This window comes from Tenrec ecaudatus, chromosome X (assembly GCF_050624435.1).
Source record: "Tenrec ecaudatus isolate mTenEca1 chromosome X, mTenEca1.hap1, whole genome shotgun sequence".
NCBI lineage: Eukaryota > Metazoa > Chordata > Mammalia > Afrosoricida > Tenrecidae > Tenrec > Tenrec ecaudatus.
The window spans coordinates 22,169,112-22,190,015 of record NC_134548.1 but is presented as its reverse complement, the minus strand read 5'-3'; the positions used below and the strand labels follow the sequence as shown (position 1 = coordinate 22,190,015).

At 40.5% G+C, this 20,904-nt stretch overlaps 1 protein-coding gene across 1 annotated transcript in view; it reads left to right on the top strand.

The window, feature by feature from the left end:
- The window catches only part of PCYT1B (phosphate cytidylyltransferase 1B, choline), a 146,643-nt gene that overhangs the window by 16,362 nt on the left and 109,377 nt on the right, over positions 1-20,904 (top strand). Inside the window, exon 2 of the mRNA XM_075538817.1 lies at positions 6,300-6,378. Coding sequence (XP_075394932.1) covers positions 6,322-6,378 — 57 coding nt within the window. The 5' untranslated portion in view covers positions 6,300-6,321. The remainder of the gene's footprint in view (positions 1-6,299; positions 6,379-20,904) is intronic.

Here is a 20,904-nt window from a genome sequence, read left to right as displayed (position 1 = left end):
AAATCCATTAGCAGGATCCATACATAGAGTAACTCTAGCCAGAGTTGAGAGACGTGAATAGTCTTGTCAGACGGAGCACTGTAAAGTCCATTATGGTAGATGTAGTTAGGTAAAATGGAATAGCTTATCATCTGATCTCCATTTTGACCCATTTTAAGTTGTTTCCGTTTTTTAAAACAGTGCAAGGGAAATACACGTGGATTAAGCCGTTACTGAATTCTCTCTAACCATAGATCAGGGATGTGAATAGCTAGCCTTGCTATCATGCAAAGTGCATTGGAAAGTAGATCACTGTGGATGCAGTTAGGTAAAAATGTGACATCATTTGATCTCTCTTTTGACCAATTTGAAATTTGATTTAGTTTTTTTAATATTTTATTCTCTTTTATATTGAGGTTTTCCTGTTTTACTTTGTTTTTAATTTTTGGTTTTGTTTGTTTGTATGTTTTTCTGTATATGAAATCCAGAATAGGTGGATCTACAGAGATAGTAACTGGATTATTGTTTACTTGGGGCTATGGCAGGGGAGGTTGTGGGAAAACAGCTAATAACAATGAATAAAAAATGAGGAAAATGAAAACATAAATAAATAAAATGATTTTAAAACTGAAGAAAATGTTCCAAAATTGTCATGGTGGTTGTACAACTCTTAATATGATTGAACTACTGACTTGTATGATATGTGAATATATGCCCATGATACTATTAAAATGACAATGAAAATAAATAAATAACATGCTATAACATATAAAAACAAGAGTGTCTCAGAAACCTACCCTATCCAATAGGATCCCTGTGAGTTGGAATCAACTCAGTGACAGTGAGTTTGGTTTTTGGTTTTGGTCCCTAAGAGACTATCTCTGGGGCTTCAAAGGAAGTCTAGTCAGTACACACAACACTAAAGACAATGAGAACTAAGAAGGGTCACCCCAAGAAGCCTTCCTTGCCACCACCTGGCACTTGGTACCTGGAGACACAAATCTCCACAAAGACCTCCTTCCCTGTTAGGAAGCCTCACTATGAGGTTGGACCTTCATAAATGAGATCTGTCTTGTCTCTCGGGGTGTTCATTTTTTAAAGTTAAAATGCAAAGGGAGAAGAGAGAATTGAACATTTTTGTTCATTAATCCCTTTCGGGAAAAATAAGCAGGTGGTTTTCCAGACCTAATAAATACACACTGATCTATAGCCCAGTAAATGAACAAAACAACAGCAGCAACAAAAACACCATCTATTAAATTGGGGGTCTGGAGGAGACGTACTAAAATTCATCATTAGTTATTCCATTTCATAACCACTGAATTTCCTATCTATTCATAACAATTCAGCTATTTTCTGATTCCTGAAAATTTGACAACAACGGAAAGGTGAGCTATCCATATACACGCCATCAGACTCTATGTGGTTTAACACTGGAAACATTGAGCCGAAAGACTGTGCTCTTGTATGACCTGAATTCTAACCCCCACTCCAAGACTTCATTCCTTCCAGACAGAAAAATCTATTTTTTTATGATAGGAATGAAAACGAAGTCATTAATTGAAGCAATAACCACAGGGACATCTGACTGCATCTTACCTACAGTGTGCTAGCCAATCCAAGTACTTTGAGAATTAAGGAACTCAAGCATAGTTGAATTCCACTTTTATGCAATATTAATTTTAATCATCGAGGTCAATGCATCTATACCCTTTTCTCAAACCCAAAGTGCAAGATGTTGTTGGTCTTGCCCTCCTAAGCAGCAGTGTTAGATCCCTGCCTTCAAGGGATTCAAAATGAATTATTGACCTGTTGATAATCCCTTTATGATAATTGAGTCCCGGCTGGCAGCATAAACACAGTGTCATTGGGAATAAAACCTGCCACGAAGAGAAATCACTGTACTAATGCTTGAGACCCTTCTAAACCAGTAGCATGAACTACCACTTGGCAATGGAAAGCTACAACATATCAAGGAATGTTTAAACATGCTGACGGTGGCATAGTAGGTTACAGGTTGGACTGCTAACGGGGGCAGTTTTACTGTCCTATAGGGCTGCTATGGGTCAGAATCACCTGGATGTCAGTAAGGAAAGGGAAGAAAGAATGATTAATTAAGATGTTGCTCATATAATTGATCAATAGTGAATTTAGCAGAAGCATCAGCATGAACATTTCTTAATTTACATCTGGCATATTCTAACTGCCATAGAGGCAATTCTGACTCATAGCGACTCTATTGGACAGGGTAGAACTGCCCTAGTGGGTTTATGAAACTTTTTTTTAGACTAACTTTTTATGGGAGTAGAAAGCCTTATCTTTCTTCCATGGAACAACCAGTGGATTCAAACTGGATACCTTTTGGTTAGCAGCCCAATGTGTGTGTTGGCACTATAGGGTAAGCATTAGGCTACTAACTACAAGGTCAGTGGTTCAAACCCACTAGATGGTATGTGGGAGCTATTTGTTCCTGTGAAGAGTTATAGCTTTAGAACCCCTATACAGGATTGCTTATGAATCAAAATCCACTCAACTGCAGTGAGTTTGGGTTTGGAGTAGCCTACAAAAGGAGTCTTGGTGGTGCTGTTGGTTAGTCCTTGGGCTGCTAACTGTGAAGTCAAAGGTTCAACCCTAACAACTGCTCAACTCCCACAAAGATTTACAGTCTCGTAAACTCTATATAGGGTCACTATGAATCAGAATCAATTCAATGGCAATGTGTTTGGTTTTTAGTTTTGATTTAGTGTCCTTTAAGGAGAAACCCTGGTGGTACAGTGAGCATTTGACTGCTACCTGAAAGGTCCTTGGTTCAAACCCAGATGTGGTGATCTGCTCCTGTAAAGATTACAACCAAGGAAACATTTTGGGGCAGTTCTACTCTGTCCTCTTAAGGTCACCATGAGTCAGACTTGAGGTCAATGTGTTTGTTTTTATTGTTGTTGTTTTTGGACACAGTAGGTTAAGCATTAGTCTGTTAACCAAAAGGTTGATTGCTTCAAGGCACCAGTTTCTCCATGGGAAAATGATGTGGCAGTCTGCTTCTGTCAAGGTTTGTAGCCTCAGAAACCCCGTGGAGCAATTCCACTCTGTTCTATAGGATCTCTATTACTCAGGATGGACTTCATGGCAGTGAGTTTGGAGTTATTTTCTGGAGGGTCTTGAAAAGAGCGCTGGTGGTACTTTCAGATAAGGGTTGAGCTGCTTAACCACAAGGTTGGCAGTTCAAACCCACCAGCTTTTCTTTGAGGGGAAAGAGTTGAATGTCTGCTCCTGTAAAGATGTACAGTATTGGAAAACCTATGTAGGGTCGATATGGATTAGAATGGGTTTGGGGATATAGGGTCTCTATGAGTCAAAATAGACCCAACAGCAGTGGGTATATTGTTTGGGGGTTTCATTCTTTAAAGGAACCTTGGTGACACAATGGTCAAGCAAAAGGTTGGCAGTTTGAATCCACCATGGGATTTATAGGAGGCAGACCCAATGATCTGCTTCTGTATAAATTACAGTCAAGAAAAAACTTTGGGGGCAATTCTACCTCCATTGTTACATGGTGTCATTAAGAATCAAAACTGACTTAAAGGCACCTCACAAGGACATACAGAAGAAGAAGAATCAATGCATTTGAATTTTTGGTGCTAGAGAAGAATATTGAAACAACCACGGACAGCTAAAAGAACAACAACCAAAAAAGTCTGTCTTGGAAGAAGTACAGCCAGAATGCTCCCTAGAGGAAAGGATGGCAAGACTTCGTCTCATGTAATTGGGACATGTGGTCAGGAGGGGACTAGTCCCTGGAGAAGGATATCATGCTTGGTAAAGTAGAGGGGCAGCAAAAAATAGGAAGCCCTTCTCATGATGGATTGTCACAGTGGCTGTAACAATGTTCTCAAACATGAGAACAATTGTGAGGATGGTGCGGGACTCGGTGGTGTTTCTTTCTGTTATACATAGGGTCGCTATAGGTGGGAACCGACTCAATGGCACCTAACAGCAACAAGGACTGTGTTGTAGCTATAAAATTTAGAGCAGTGAATCAAACTCCCAGTGCCTAGTGGCTCCCCAGATGATTTCTGATGTCGAGATGCCAAAGGGCAGCCTAGGTTGAGAATTGGTGTTCTGGATGAGTCATTACTAAACCATTTACAATCATCAGCAGGTTGGTTAACCTGGACATAAATATTCAGGCAAACAATATGTGGTCACATATGCCTAGATACCTCTTTCCATGAGGAAAGTGGGGCCTATCATCTGCCATCTGGTCTAAAGATTTCCACTCTTTAGTAGCTTAAAGTATCTAGTATTATGGCTTAATATGAATTGAATGATATCCAGATTACCTAAAAAACAAAAGACACAACTTTCATGCAAGACCAGCACTAACTTTAAGAATATTAATAATACTATAAAAGATACACCTCTATTATTGATCATCTGTCACCGATAGAAATCAGTCTGACCCTTTGCTTCAATGTCTTGGGTTGAAGGAATAGAAAAGTATCCTCCTATTCCTTCAATATTAGCTAAAATCAACCTAATATTTCATTTCCCTTAGTCTTAAGTCTTCATTGGATAATAGCCACCAATGAAACATGCTCGCTCAAAGTCATTAATAGTTGAGGCACAGGCAAGAGTTTAGTGCTTTCAAAAAATTCATCCTGAATTCATCATGACCGAGTCTGCTGAAAGTGTGTATGGATATATAAATCTAATGCCCCTCGGAGCCAGGTATGTCAACATTAGATCCAAAATAAAGATTATAACTTGATTATCTTGACTTTCATTTCCCTCTATTGACATAAATAACCAATGATTAAGGGGTTGCTATGATTCAGCATTGACTCAATAGCAGTGAGTTTTAAGTAACTATTCTAGATGATTTCCTACATTATAGCTATACCTCTTTGTTCAATAGTTACTTGTATTTTACTGGTTGTAGGCAGTCGTGTCTTTTTTTAAATTTAACCTTTTAATTTGAGATAATTGCAATATTCTCTTCTAAGAAATAATATGTAGATCCCCAGGTATCCTTTATTCAACTTTCCCCCAATGCTAGTGACTTTCAAAACAAAAGTGCATGATCACAACCAGAGTATTGATTTGACATTGATAAGGTCAAAACACATATTTCTATTGCCATAAGGAGTTTTCTTTTTAACATTTTATTTCGATTTGGGTGGAAAGTGTATAGAGCAAATTGGTTTTTATTCAGCAATTCATACACCTTTTGTTTTGTGACATTGATTCCAATCTATACAATGTAATAGACTCTGCTCCCTTCCTCCCTGTGTTGACCATTTCCCCTCATTCTTCCCTTCTTACCCCTTTCTGCCATCTGAACTTTATCCTCCAGCAAATGCCGCCCTTTGATCTCATGAGATTCATTGTTCTGGAAAGGTGTTCTTGGCTTCCCCATGGTGTTAGAGCCCTATCTATGGTTTGTCTGAAAGTTGAGTCACAGGAGGAAGGCTAATTCCAGGCTTCATAGACATCTAAGGGCCATAATCATGGGGAGTCCATCTGTCCATCAGTCTTTATCAGGCCAGAAAGCCTTTTGTTTTACTTTGAGTTTTGTTCCACATTTTCTCCCATTCTACCCAGGACCATCCATCGGAGGGTCTGCAGCATTAGTCAGGCACCATCCAATTCTTCTGTTCTCAGGAGGCTAGGTTTCATGTTTTCCATCAGTCCTTTGAACTAGTTATTTCCTAGTGTCTTTGCTTTTCTTCATCCTTCTTTCTTCCGGGTCAGGAGAGACTGATAGCTGCATCTTAGTTGACCACTCACAAACTTTTAAGATCCCAACCGCTACTCAGCAGAGTGGAATGTAAGAACATTGTGGCTTATGTTATGCCATTCACCTTGGTGTTCCCAGAGATTATGGTCCTGGGCCTCCAGGCCTAGTAATTCATTCCTTTAAAGTATCATAAGGATTTCCCATGCTGCCCTTTTATAGTCTGTCCGTCCTCTGCCCCAGCCTCTCCTATTGTCCTAAAAGCTGGCAGCCACTAATATATTCTCTATTTCTATAATTTCGCCATTTCCAGAATGCTGTATAACTAGAACCATATGGTATATAACCTTTTAAAATGATTTTCCCCACTCAGCACTATCTTACTCTCACAAAATACTCTGTACTCTTTTTGTAAAGTGAAACATGCCTTTATTATACAAATAATTAAATTTTACACGTAATCACAAAACTTTAAAAATGCATTCTCTATCCCTTTTATAAAGTACAAAATTCTTGTATTACATAAATAGCAAAGCTGTTGCCATCTAGGCAGTTTCATTTCATGGTGACCCTCTGTTTTTCCTAGAAAACTGTACTCACGGATTTCAATGGCCATGGTCTTTCAGAAGTGGACTGCCAGGCTGATCTTCCAAGGCAGATTCCAGGTAAGTTCAAATCATCAGCCTGTCAGTTAGTAGCGCAGTGCTGAACTGTTTGCATCACTCAGTGACTCAGCGTAACCACACTGAATTTTTATTTTATAATTTAAAAATTTTCCCTTTCTTTCCACAATAAGGTAGGAAATGGGAACTTTTATAAGGTCTGGTCTGAGAAACTCAAAATACTTTGGTTTTTGATTTTGTAGACGCCCTCCAGGAACTCCAGTCGAAACTTGATTAAATTTTGCTGGTTTGATTGTTGTAGTTCACTTGCTTTTTTTTTAATGTAGTGTATTGCTTGGGACCTATAATTGACATTGCTCCTCATCCCATCCAACCCTTTCCAAAACCTCAAACTCACTGCCATCCAGCCAATGCTGACTCATGATGCAGAGTGGCTGGTGGTTTTGAACTGCTGACCTTGCGTATGGCAGCCCAACACATAACTACTATGCCACCAGGGCTCCTATCAGATCCACTACTTACTCCAAATTTGGGGACCAATTTGAAAACTGAGTTGAAATAGGATGATGAATCTTGTGGGCTACCATAAGGAGCCAGGATGATATGCTAAGTGTGATAGAACTGTAGGAGTATTAATCAAGGGGATGATGAGATCTGGCTTCTATTTAGAGAGGTGCCCTTGGTTTCAGTGTGGAGCAGGCAGGAGTCATGACCAGCCAGTAAGCTTCTGCACAGTCCAACAGAGTGATAATAATTGAGGCTGGACTGGTGGGGGTGGGGAGGGGCTGGGTAGGAGCACACTGAATGGATTGTCAATATAGTTTCAGACTCTATTTAGCTCCTTACCATGGGATATGCATATAAGAAAATGTGATCCCTAGTTTGATTGATGATAGAGGTCGAGATTCAGAGAAAGGCAAAAATCATAGAAAATTCCTTTCACCAGTCTGAATTGTAAATCTGCAGTCTCCACCTGTACTGTTATGCATGTTACATATGGAAGTATGTAAGACTCCTTGGCACATAGTAGGTATTCAGTAAGTATTAATTATATTGGAAAATGACTCCATCACGATTGTTACATACTTTTGGTCTTGTATTACACCTTTTAAACTGAAAAAAAAATTGATACATCATCTATTTGTCTTCCATCTATCAGACCTTGAGCCAATTGCTTTCCCTGGGCTGCCTGGGAAGGTAACAGGAAAAGAAACCCCATAGGGCAGAGCAGACATGGGGAAAAAGAACTATGGGAAGTGGCGCTGGGGCTTTCACATGACAAAGAGGATGAGAAAGCCACTCTCAGGCAAGAAACCCAAGGACTCCAAGAGGGCAAACCCCAGAAAGGCGTCAGAGAGCTGCTGCTTCAGAGAAGGGTTCCTGGCATACCCAACAATGAAGGCTCCCAAACACAGTCCCAATCCCAGCTCCAGAGCCCGCCACCCCACCTGTGGCAGCTCCAGTCCCAATGAACTTAGCTGCTGTGTCAAAGTCCCTTGAGATGGTGCTGGTTTGGAAGCTGTGACTAGGGAAAAGTGAAGTTAGGGAGCGTGGGATCATATCTGTCAAGCTGCCGAGGCACTCATCTGTCAGTGTCACCCCCTGGTTCAGCACCAATGCAGATAAGGGTCAGCTTAGCAGCTCAGAGGTGCTCTGGGCCAGGGCAGGGGCAGAGACTAATTGAGCTCCGGCACAGCACACATTTTTAGGAGATGAGCCTTTAGAGCAGCTCCTGGGGCAGAGAAGACAGCCAGCAGTCACACTTACTTCCTCCCATCCCTCAATGATTATGAGTCCTAATACAATGTTAGTCTTATTGTTAAGTACTTATCTTTTAGATCAGTTAAGAATAAGAATGTTTGTAAGGAGCAATTTGTCTGTCTTCCGTGGGGGGAAATGTAATTCTCAGAGTGCTTTTTTTAAAAAAACGTCTCCTTTTTAAGTATGCTGTTGGAGAGGTTTTGACAGATAGTCTTGTTACCACCATAACAATCATGGCAAAGGAACATAGCACACATCAAAAATGGAAAAAAAAAAGTTTCTGGGTGCCTCATTGTAATCAGTTTCTACCGCCCAGTGCCCAGCAAAATGTGATGTTTTGTTTTATTGTGTTTGTTTGTTTCTTTGTCTTGGTCCCAATAGCTTTGCCTCTTCTAGAATGAGAAATGAAACAATAGAGGATGAAGTCTTTTCTGTCTGACATCTCTCACGTCATATAATACACTGGAGATTCTTTTATGTTGTTGAGTCCATTTTTTTATTGAGTCATATTCTATTGTTTATAAATTTGTTTTCATTTACCTGGAGTAAATACTTCAGAGTGGAATTGCTGAGTCATATGGCAAATGAATCTTTAACTTTGTAATGAACTGCCAGACTGTTTTTCAAATTGGTTGTACCATTTTACATTCCCACCAGCAATGTGTGAGAAATCAAGTTAAAACATCCTCTCAGGGAGATGGGTTAATTAGGGTGTGAGGTAGTATCGATGAAGAACACAGCTTTCCCCCAGATCCTGGATGCTTCCTCCCCCCAACTACCATGATCCGAATTCTACCTTGCAGGGCTGGATAGGACAGAGGCTGTACACTGGTACATATGAGGGTTGGAGGTACAGGGAATCCAGGGTGGATGATACCTTCAGGACCAAGGGTGTGAGGGACGATGCTGGGAGAGTGGAGGGTGAGTGGGTTGGAAAGGGGGAACTGATTACAAGTATCCACATGTGACCTCTTCCCTGGGAGAGGGACAGCAGAGAAGGGGGGAAGGGAGACCCCGGGTAGGGCAAGATATGACAAAATAACGAGGTATAAATTACCAAGGGCATATGAGGGAGGGGGGAAAGGGGAGGGAGGGGGGGAAAAAAAGAGGACCTGATGCAAGGGGCTTAAGTGGAGAGCAAATCCCTTGAGAATGATTGGGGCAGGGAATGTATGGATGTGCTTTATACAATTGATGTATGTATATGTATGGATTGTGGTAAGAGTTGTTTGAGTCCCTAATAAAATGTAAAAGAAGAAAAGAGAAAAAAAATGATTAGGGCAAAATAAATAAATAAATAAATATTTTTTAATTTCTAAAAAAAAAAAAAATCCTCTCAGTACTATCAATTTGTTCAAAATTCAGTTTTTGTTTATTCCAGTGGTTGCATATGAGTATCTCATTGTATGTTTTATTTTGCACTTTCTTGTACCAGAGTATTCTCAATTCCTCTCTCTGGTCCTAATACAATCTTAGTATTATTGTTAAGTACTTATCTTTTAGATCAATTAAGAATACGAAATATAAAATATTTTATTTTCATTTATTCCTTCTCTTATTTATATAAGTCCAAATTTCTGCCCCATTTAATTTTTCCGTCTCTCTGAAGAAATTCTTTTAACATTATTTGCTGCGCAGGTCTGCTAGTAATGAATTCCTGCCTTTGTCCGAGAAAGTGTTTATTTTTCCTTCATTTTTAAAAATTAAGTTTGTTAGGTACAAATTCTAGGTTGGTGTTTTTGTTTGTTTCTCTCCTTCTTTCGACACTTTAAAGATTTTACCTTACTGTCTTCTTGCTTGACTTTCTTCTTGATTTGTGATGAGAAGCCCATTATGAGTCTTATATTCCCCTATAAGCAAGGTGTTCTTTCCCCTCTGGCTTCCTTCAAGACATTCGCTGTCTTTGGTTTTCTGCAGTTTGAATATGATATGCTTAGGCGTGTTGTTATTTTACTTTACCCTGCTTGATATTCTCTGAACTTCCTGGGATCTTTAGTTTTATGTCTAACATATCAGTAACACGTGATTTAGAAAGTTCTCAGCCATTACTACTTCACATATTTTTTCGGCCTCATTTTTCTCTTTCTTCTCTCGCTGGTATTTCAGTTACATGTACATTACACCTTTTGATATTGTCCTTCTCGCCTCTGCCTTGACTGCAGTGGTTCCACTCTTTTACTTTGAAGTGTATCCTGATTGACTCTGTGTTGTTGTTGTTTTCTTCAGTAAGACAGGAAAGCTAGAGGAAACTGGACTTCATAGAGAAGATTCTTGGAGCATTTCCCAATTCCTCTTTCCCTGCCTCTAGAGTCTAGAGGATATTTCTCAGATTCTGACCATGCGAATCTGCTGGGTGTCTCAGAAGAAAAACCCGCACAGCCTCCCTGTAGTTGCAACCCCCATGGATTTCTTACTCTCTTACTATTCTATACTAAGCCTGAAGCGATTTGTAAAGATTACCATTAAACAATTCCTGCCAGTTCCCACTTGTCTCCCAATTTGGGAGGAAGCAGTTTGTCCTAGAGCCCGAATTCCCTGATAGATCTAACAAAAGTGGTTGATTTTAAATTTGTCCCATTTTTTTCCTCTTGTAAGGATGGGTGTAATGGCCTCTCTTATTGTGTTGAATGTTGTGTTGAATCTATAGATTAATTTTGTGTTGAATCTATAGAATAATTTTGTGTTGAATCTATAGATTAATTTTGGGAAAATAGACATTTTAATTTTTTAAAACTTCTAATCTTTGATCACAATATATTTCTCCCTTTATGTAGGTTTTCATTAATTTTATTAGCTATCTTTTGTAGCATTCAGTGCATATATCTTGTTAAATGTATCCTAAATATTACATGCTTTGTTATGCTATTATAATTTGTTGTTTATTTAAATTTTCTATTTCTTTTTTTATTTAATAAATCCTTTTATTGGGACTCATACAACTCTTATCACAATCCATACATACATCAATTGAGTAAAGCACCCTTATACATTCGTTTCCCTCGTCATTCTCAGAATTCGCCTTCCACTTGGGTTCCTAGAATCAGCTCATTTTCCTTTTTTCCCTCCCCCTCCCTCCCCGCTCCCCTTCCCCCTGAACCCTTAATAGTTTAAAAATAATCATTTTATCCTATCTTACACTGCCCGGCGTCTCCCCTCACCCACCTTCCCATTGCCCATCTCACAGAGAGGAGGCTACACATAGATCCCCAAGATCGGTTCTCCCTTTCTACACCCCCTTCCCTCCCCATGTCGCCGCTCCCACCGCTGGTCCAGAGGGGTTCATCCATCCTAGATTCCCTGTGTTTCCAGATCCCTACTGCACCGCTGTGCATCCTCTGGTCTAACCAGGTCCGCAAGGCAGAATTGGGATCATGATAATTGGGAGGGGAGGAAGTGTTCAAGAACTAGAGGAAGAGGAAGGTTTTGAGTTTCATTGTTGCTACACTGAACGCTGAGTGACTCATCTCCTCCCCAAAATTTTTCAATTTCAAATTATTTGCTCCTAACTAAGATTTTAGTGCCATGTCCAAACAGATGGCTCCTTTCTCCCTACCCGGCCCCCCACCCCAGCTAGGGTAGATGGCATTCTGTGGCAAACAGAATTTTCCTTGGCATTTCTGCTGAGTTATTATTTTTATGCAGAAAGGAGTTTATATCACTGCTACTGAGATACCCAATATTTTATTTTCCTTTGGAGCCCCAATTCAGGAAGCAAAGCCATTTCAAAATTGTCCTCATGGTTTCAATACCAGGTTTCTTACCTAGCTGGATTTATTTCAGGACATTAAAGTAGGGCAAACCAAGAAGGAAACATAACAAATCAGCAATGGGAACAAAGCCAAGCCACAAAAGCCCCTCAGGAGCACCCCCCCCCCCCCCCGCCAAATAGACTTCAGGCTAGGAGGAGCAGTACCCAGAACCACCACCACCCCCCAGTCATAACAATCAGCGGACAGACCTGGAATTATGTATGCTTTTCGGGTTTTGCCTTTTTAAAAAAATCTTTATCTCTTTTTCTTTGATATTTTGTTTTCTTTTTGTTTTGTCTGTTATTTTTGTTTTGCCTACCTATATAACATAGCATGGGAAGCAAGCCTGAGGCGAAAGCAATTGGATTGACAGTTCCGGGGGACTTGTGGAAAGGGGGAGGGGGAAGGGAGCAGTGAGCAAACAATGCTATAGACAGAGGAACAACTAGGGAATTAAAAGCAACAATGAGGAGGACATAGATGTCCTGGTGGTGTTGGAGCAAGAGTAATGTAGCTGAGAGAAATTATTAAGAGGCAGAAGAAGGGCGAGCATGATAATGGGGCAGGAGTAAGGTAAAAGTAAACAGAGGAAAGATCTAGGAAGCAAAGCTCTGGACAGAGGTATAAACATACATGTGTACATATGTAAAAATGTTAATTCATGAAAATAGAGGTATTGGCCTATGTACATATATTTATATAGCAACACGTTGTGGAAGTGGATGGACTTTGGGCCTCTGCTCCAGCCCTAATTCAAAGCAATAACACTTTGTTCTAACAACCTAGCATTCTATGATGTTCACCCTCCTGACATGATAGCTGAACACAAAAATGAGTGCACAAGCAAATGTGAAGGAAGCTGATGGTCCCCCGCTATGACAAGATATAGTGTCTGGGGTCTTAAAGGCTTGACGTTAAACAAGTGATCATCTAGCAGAGAAGCAACAAGAGTACACGGAAGAAACACACCAGTCTGTGTGATCATGAGGTGTCAACAGGATCAGGTAACAGGTATCAGAAGACCCAAAACAAACAAACAAACAAACAGAAAGGGGGAGGGTTGGAATAGAGATCTGAAACCCATATGTAAACAATGGGATATCCCCTCACAGAAGTGTCACAAGGAAGGGATGAGTCAACTAGGATGCAGTATAGCACTGATGAAACGCACAATTTTCCTCTGGTTCCTTGAGGCTTCCTCACCCCTCACTATCATGACCCCAATCCTGCTTTTCACTGCAGGCTAGACCAGAGCATGTACACAGATTCAGATAAGAGCTCACGGAATCCAGTTCAGATAAACCCCTCAGAAGCAGAAATTGGAGTAGCATTAACAGGAGTGGAGGAGGAAAGTGGAGGAGAAGGGGAGGAAGTGGGAACCGATCACGATGCTCAACACATAACAACTCCACCACCACCACCAAGGTGACAAACAATAGAAACGTGGGTGAAGGGAGACAGCAGTTGATATAAGATATGAAAATAATAATAATTTATAATCTATCAAGGGTTCTTGAGGGTGGGGGATGTAGGGAAAACAGAGGAGCTGATGCCAAGGGCTCAAATAGAAAGTTAATGTTTAGAAAATTATGATGGCAGCATATGTACAAATATGCTTGAGCCAATTGACATATGGATTGTTATAAGAGCTATAAGAGCCCCCAATAAAATGATCTTTAAAAAAAAGAATATTTGAAAGTGGAAGCGTTCTTAGAAATGCTAGAATTTGTCACCCCACCCACAAAATAACTTCTTCAGGAATCATAGTTGAAAGTAAAGAGTCTCTTTAGCTTGGCAGTTAAGAGAATGGAGAGAGAGGAAAAGAAAAAGAGACAGATGCTGTATTAGTTTCTCCGGGCTGCCGAGTTGCTTAAATCAAGAGAAATTTATTGTTTTATGAGGCTTCAAGTTCAAAATCAATGTGTTGATAGGATTGTGCTGTCTTGGAAGCGTCAAAAAAGGATACTTCGTTGCTTCTTTCCAGCTTCTGGTGGTTTATCAACAATCTTTAGAGTTCCTGGACTTGAGGCAGCAACACTCCTATCCCTCTAATCGCTTCCTCTGCTGTGACATGGTGTTCTCCCTATATCTCTCTGTCCAAATGTTCTAATATAGCGTGATTATATTCATAAAGACTTTATTTCCAGATAAAGTCACACTCACAGATACCAAGGCGTAGAGCTTCACCATATCTTTTGAGGAAAACAATTCAACCCACAAAAGATACAATGATCTGACTTCTAGTGCTAAAAAAAAGAAATTTTCCATCATGAGAGAGCTGCTGGGCTGGGTTCTCTGGAGAAGCAAACCTAGTGAAATATCTGTCTGTCTTTCTATCTCAAATCAAAACCAAACTCACTGCCATCAAGTAAGTTCTGACTCATATAGAACTATGAATTTCTAAGACTATAACTCTTTACAGGAGTAAAAAGCCTCATCTTTCTCCCTCAGAATGACTGGTGGTTTTCAACTATGGACTTTGTGGTTAGCAGCCCAAAGCATAACCCACTATGCCACCAGAGCTTCATCTACAGATGTATACAGAAAGGTTTATATTTTTTTTAAAAATAGTTCACACAGTTGTATAGGCAGGCAAGTTCCAAATCCATGGACCAGATGTCAGCTGGAGGCTTCTGACTCACATAGCTGAAGGAATTGATGGGTAATGATTGGCAAGTCAGATGACAGACTTCTGGCGGCAGAAATGAATGACTCCAAGGTAAAAATGCAATATAGCAGGGTCTCTTCGAAGAAATCTCTTTTTGCTGAAGTCCAAAGAACCAGAGGTCAGATGACAAGCCAGATAAAGAAACCAGACCCAGCAAAAAGCAAGCAAGCTTTTCCACAGCAGTCACATTTATTGGAAGCAGGACAGACAGACACACACACGCACGCGCCAATCAATAAAATTCCCTTTCAATTGATTGGCTGCTCATAGCAGATCTCGTCATGGAAGTGATTGCATTACATTAGATCTCATCATGTGGGATTAGTCCAGCTTAAGTGCCAAACCACTGAGAATCATGTTTCAGTGTAGTTGACACAAAACCTTAAGTATCATGCCATAGAATATACTTAGAAGTAATTACTATATATATTCCATCAAGTGTGTCTCCAACAGTCCTATACCAGGCAGAAAGTAAGTTTTCCTGATAATAAGAATTATGTCGGCAAGTCCCCAGCAATCTATCAAAACCATTGTTATGACATAGAGAAAATGAACCAGTCTCTGAGTTACTTAACTTATCACTCTAACATCTTTTGTTGTTATTATTAGGTGCTGTTGAGGCCAGCTTAATAGGGAACAGAATGAAACACTGCCCTGTCCTGTGCCATCCTCACAATCATTGTTATGTTTGAACCCATCATAGAGAAGTTTTATTAGTGGCCTAATGGAGCAACAAATCTTAAAAACATTTATTGCTTAGAGGTGGGTTGTATCACTAAACTGTTGCAAAATTAAACTATTGTGTGTCTAAAAGGAAAGCTAATACATTTGAAAGACCCTTGCGTCCTACAATTTCTCAATACATATATTTTCTTTTAACACCAGGTGCTCTCCCGATCCTAATGTCATCCTAGGCATTATTTATCTGCCTCGAGGCCTTTAAAGGAGTATCCAATTGCTTTCCTTTCCATTAGTTTCCACATTGAACAAGAAAACGGTGCAAATTCAGTGACAAATGTGTTCATTCATTAAAAAACAAAGCAAACTCCTAGCGATAACTCCATGTGTGCCAGACACTGTTCTAGGACTCCCCAATGAACCAGCAGTGAAACAAAATCCCCGACCTTAAATTTTGTTGGGTGAAACAGATTAATGAACCATGGGCGTTATAAGGCAAAACAAAGCAGGGTAAGAGGACTAGCGAGTGATGAGTTGAAGGTGATGAAGTTGAGTAGTTGAGTCAGTAACATATTGATATGAACAGTTCTTGTCTACTGCTTGAAAGAAGAAAAAAATCCACTCTCATCAAGTTGATTCCTACTCATAGTAACCATATGTGGTTGTTAGGTGCCATCGAGTTGGTTTCGACTTACAAAGACCATATGTACAACATGGTGATCTTATAGGACAGAGTAAAACTTCTTTTGTGACTGCTGAGTCTATAAATATTATGGGAGCAGATAACTCGTATTTCTCCTACGGAACAGTTGGTGGGTTTGAACCACTGACCTTGCAGTTAGCAGTTCAGTGATCACCCCACAGTGCCACCAGGAATCCTTCCTCTGATTTATGATTCCATAAAAGCTAGCAGTGCCATAATTTCCTTTACTTTTCACTCAGTCCAGGGTCTAGCACAAAGTAGGTGCTCAGTAAATCCATAAGAAATAATAATATACAAAATGTCAAAATTCCACGTTTGACTCTGAACATGGCCTACCGTCATGTAAACAGATTTTGCCTTTAACTTTTGGATTACTTCTTCAAAACTGTTTCCAAGACATGAGGAAAAACAAATATCAGGGCTGGCCACTTTTCTCCAAGACTGAGGAAGCTGCCTATTTCTCATCATTCTGAGGTGAAGGACCTGGCTTTATCCTAGGGCTAAAGATCCAAGACAGCCTTGAGTGACGCTGTCAGCCAGAGTTTCAATAGCCCAGCTAACCAACAAAGAGACAGCAAAGTGCTTCAAGTTTTCACTTATTACTTTAATGGTCAATTTTAAAGTGCCTACTATGTCCCAAGAATGATGTTAGGAGTTGAGTAAATGATTTCATCTCAGTCTAGAATCTAGCCTTCAGTCACTTTGGTTCATAAAATCATTTCCCCCCATACATTCAGAGATGATCTGCCTTTCATAACAGACTACCTATAATTAACTGTAATTAAAATCACAAGAAAATGCCAATTCATTAATATCCACAGTGATTTAGAAATAACTCTAGCTGAGCCTGCCCATCACGTTTGAGGAATCTGAGCAAGAGTCTAAATGGAGGCCCACATATCATGTCTAAATATTTAAACGTTTGATATTATGCCAGCAGACCGTGTACATGCACACATAATCGAAAAACCAAATGCACTGCCATCAAGTCCATTCTGACTCCTAGTGACCTTATAGGACAGGGTAGAACTGCCCTTGTGGGTTTCTGAGACTGGAACTCCTTTTTACAAAAAAAAAAAAACAGTTTTATTGACACTTCATCCACTGAGATAGTTTATTGTGCAAGCCTGGCCAATAAGCACAAGTGGGATTAATTGAAGGGCAGAGAGATAAATGGCTCGGTGAGCCTCACTTTTCTTGTCTCTCGCTCTTTAATCATCAGACCAGTGTGTGGCTGCCTTGATTGTTCTGTGCCTCAATTTAAAGGGCACACTACCTGTGGGATGCCTAGCCTGTGGACTGTATCACTGTAAATTGAGGTCCCTTTACCACACGATTGGAATGTACATTTCTGGAGCTGGGGACTGACGATTGGTGACCTGGCTGACGGTTGGTGACCTGCATTGCTGTGTGCTGCCTGTGCTGGGATGTAGCCTAGCTCGCTCTCTCTCAAGACTTGAAGGACTGCTAGTGTCTCACAACTCTCTCACGGGAGTGAGTTGCACTGAGCCATTTGTACTGCTTTATAATTTAACTGTTCATTTCTTGTATTATATATCTATCTGTATATAATTTAACAGTTCATTTCTTGTGTTATATATATATATAATTATCAGCAATCTGGTTTTATCTCTCTAGAGAACCCTAATACATCCACATATTATACAACTCAATAGTCCAGCCATATCAAGAAGAGTTGTACAATCTTTACCACATTCAATTTTTAGAATATTTCCCCCCATATTCATTATTATTCGTGTAATTTGGTTTTTTATTTTGGCAAAAATATACGCAACAAAACATTCACCAAGTCAACAATTTCTACATGTATAATTCAGTACCATTGATTATATTCTTTGTGTCATATAACCATTATTGAGACTGTAGCTAATTTTTTAAAATACTTTTATTGGGGCCTCTTACATCTCTCATCACAATCCATACATTCATCCAATGTGTCAAGCACATTTGCACATATGCCGCCATCATCATTTTCAAAGCATTCTTTTCCCATTTGAGCCCCTGATATCAGCTCCCCATCTCCTCCCCCGCCGGAGACTGTAGCTCTTTATAGGAGTGGAAAGCCTCATTTTTCTCTCTCAGTGAGGTGGTTTTGAACTACTAACCTTGTGGTTAGCAGCCCAAGGTGTAATCCAGTATGCCACCAGGGCTCCTTACATGCACACATAGATATCCATTTTTCCAACTTAACAAATTTATCTTCTAAATGACCTAGAAGGCCAAATTTGAATTTAGAAATCCTTAGACTCAGAGTCCATGCTGTAAAGATGGGATTGAGAGACAAAGTCCCTTCTTTGTCCCACACCACAGAGTGGGGCCGGCCTCAGACAGCTAGGTTCTGTTCATATCCCCCTGCCCAAAGCTCCCACTAACCACTCCTTTGTCTAGGGATAAACAACCGGAGGGTGGGCCCAGGGAGAGGCCATGCAAGCCTTGAAAACACCTTAGGGTGTTTGTGCAGAGAACTCTAGAATATTGTAGAAAGTGAGTGGGTGTGTCCAGATAGGTACCATCTTCTCTTTGGCCCCCAGGGACTCCTCTGAGGTGGAGCCAAAGCAAGACCCTCTGAACCGTGAAACCCACGGCTACATGCTGAGCACACTCTGAGCCCTAGTGAGGTTCCAGGAAGGTGAATGAGAATACTGCTGGGAATTCGTGTGAGGGAAGGGTGGTTTCAACAGCTCTGGAGCTAGTGAAGCTAGTGAAACTAGTAGACTATCCACACCTCATAGAAAAGAACACGCCCCATGCCTCTGTGCTATGAAGACACTTGTTCGTCCAATGTAGTATGTATTTCTCTTTCCCCTCACCCCCTGATGGGCCTGGTGGTATGGCGATTACACATTGGGCTGCAATCCACATGGTCGGCAGTTCCAAACCACCAGCAGCTCCGAGGTAGAAAGACTGGGCTTTCTACTCTGGTAAGGAGTTAAAGTTTCAGAAACCCAGAGGGGTCGCTATGAGTCAGCATTGATTCTATGGAAGCAGGTAGTGGGCTGAGCTTTGCTGATTTCTATCATAAAGAGCCAAGGAGCCCTGGTGACACAGTGGGTTATGTGCTCACTGTGTCATGTGTATTTCCTATGACCTTTTAGGATGAGTCTAACTTTGCTTCCCTAACAATTCCCTTTCCTTTGAGGATCAGGGACCACCAAGACTTCCTGTAGAGTGGACTGATAGGGGCTAAAATCCAGTCCTCCTTCAAAAAAAATCCAATCCTCTTTCTTTTAATAAAGTGGGGCTGCTTTGGTCAGAGTGACACTCTCCTAATTTATACATGATGCCTTATAGGGTAGCTGAGGTCTGAGTCCCCCACCTTCAACTATGTGGATATGGACCACTAGGCTCCAAACACTGACACCACTTTCTTTCTTTTCTTTTTTTTCAATCATTTCACTGGGGGCTCATACAACTCTTATCACAATCCATACATCCATCCATTGTGTCAAGCATATTTGTACATTCATTGCCCTCATCATTCTCAAAACATTTGCTCTCCATTTAAGCCCTTAGCATCAGCTCCTCATTTTTCTCTTCCCTCCCTGCCCCGCCATCATGAACACTTGATAATTTATAAATTATTATTATTTTGTCATGTCTTACACTGTCCAACATCTCCCTCCCTTCACCCACTCTTCTGTTGTCTGTGCCCCAGAGAGGAGATTATATGTAGATCCTTATAATCGGTTCTCCCTTTCTCCCCCACCTTCCTTCCACCCTCTGGTATTGCCACTCTCACCACTGGTCCTGAAGGGATATCTGCCCTGGGTTCCCTGGGTTTCTGGTTCAAAGCTCTGATACATCCATTGTAGTGGATCACACGAGGCTTCCTATTCCTGTAAAGAGTTCTAGTCTCAGAAACTTCCAGGGGCAGTTCTACCCTGGCCTACAGGGTTGCTATGAGTCAGAATCAAATTGATGACAGTGAATTGGGTTGGGGGTTTTTTGGAGGGGGGTGGGGGGATGGTTGGAAGGTATTTTTTTCAATCATCTTATATGCATGTGAAAGCTGGAAAATAAATAAAGAAGCCTACAGAAGAATGGGTGTATTTGAATTATGGTACTGGTGAAGAATATTGAACACACCATGAAGAAAAAAGAAATCTATTTTGGAAGAAATACAGCCCAAATGCGCTTTAGAATCAAAGGTGGTGAGACTTTGTCTCACGTACTTCGGACTTATTCTCTGAAGAGAGCAGTCCTGGACAAGGACATCACACATCACACTTGGTAAAGTAGGTCAGTGGAAAAGGAGGAAGCCCTTCAAGGAGACGAATTGATACAGTGGTTACAACAGTGAACTCCAGTGTAACAGTTGTGATAATGGTCCAGGACTGGGTAATATTTTGTTCTGTTGTAAATAGGATTCCTATGGGTTGGAACCAACTCCATGGCCCCTAACAGCAACAAGGATGGGCTCAGAGTCCCTAGTCCAGCGAATAGTTAACTCACTCACCTGCTAACTGAAAAATGGGGGCTCAAATCTCCTCAGAGGAACCTCAAAAGTGGGATTTTTTTTACTTCTGAAAAAAATCAGCTATTGAAAACCCTATGGAGCACAATTCCACTCTGACCTACATGGGGTCACCGTGAGTTATAATCAACCCCATGGCTGTTGGTAACAATGGGCTTAACATTTTAAACATAGGGATCTCTAAGACCATTTTATCCTCCAAGTGATCAGATAATAGAGACCTCCACAATTCAAGGACAAATGGCTTAATTGACTCGGGTCGTGATAAAAATAAAAAGTGTATTAGTTGTATTGGTAACTCTGTCCCAGTTCGAGTCGCTTTCCATCACCATCAATCCCATTCTCCTTTCCATCGTTCTCTTGTTAATTATGAATATTTGTGTGTTCTAAGCAGGAATTAACTGAGACTAGGGTGGCAGTGATTCTTGTGGATGTGAAACAAGGAGTTTGAAAGTACAATCAAAGGCACTGTTATTCTAAGTGGTTATGCTAAGATGACAATAAGAGGCAATCT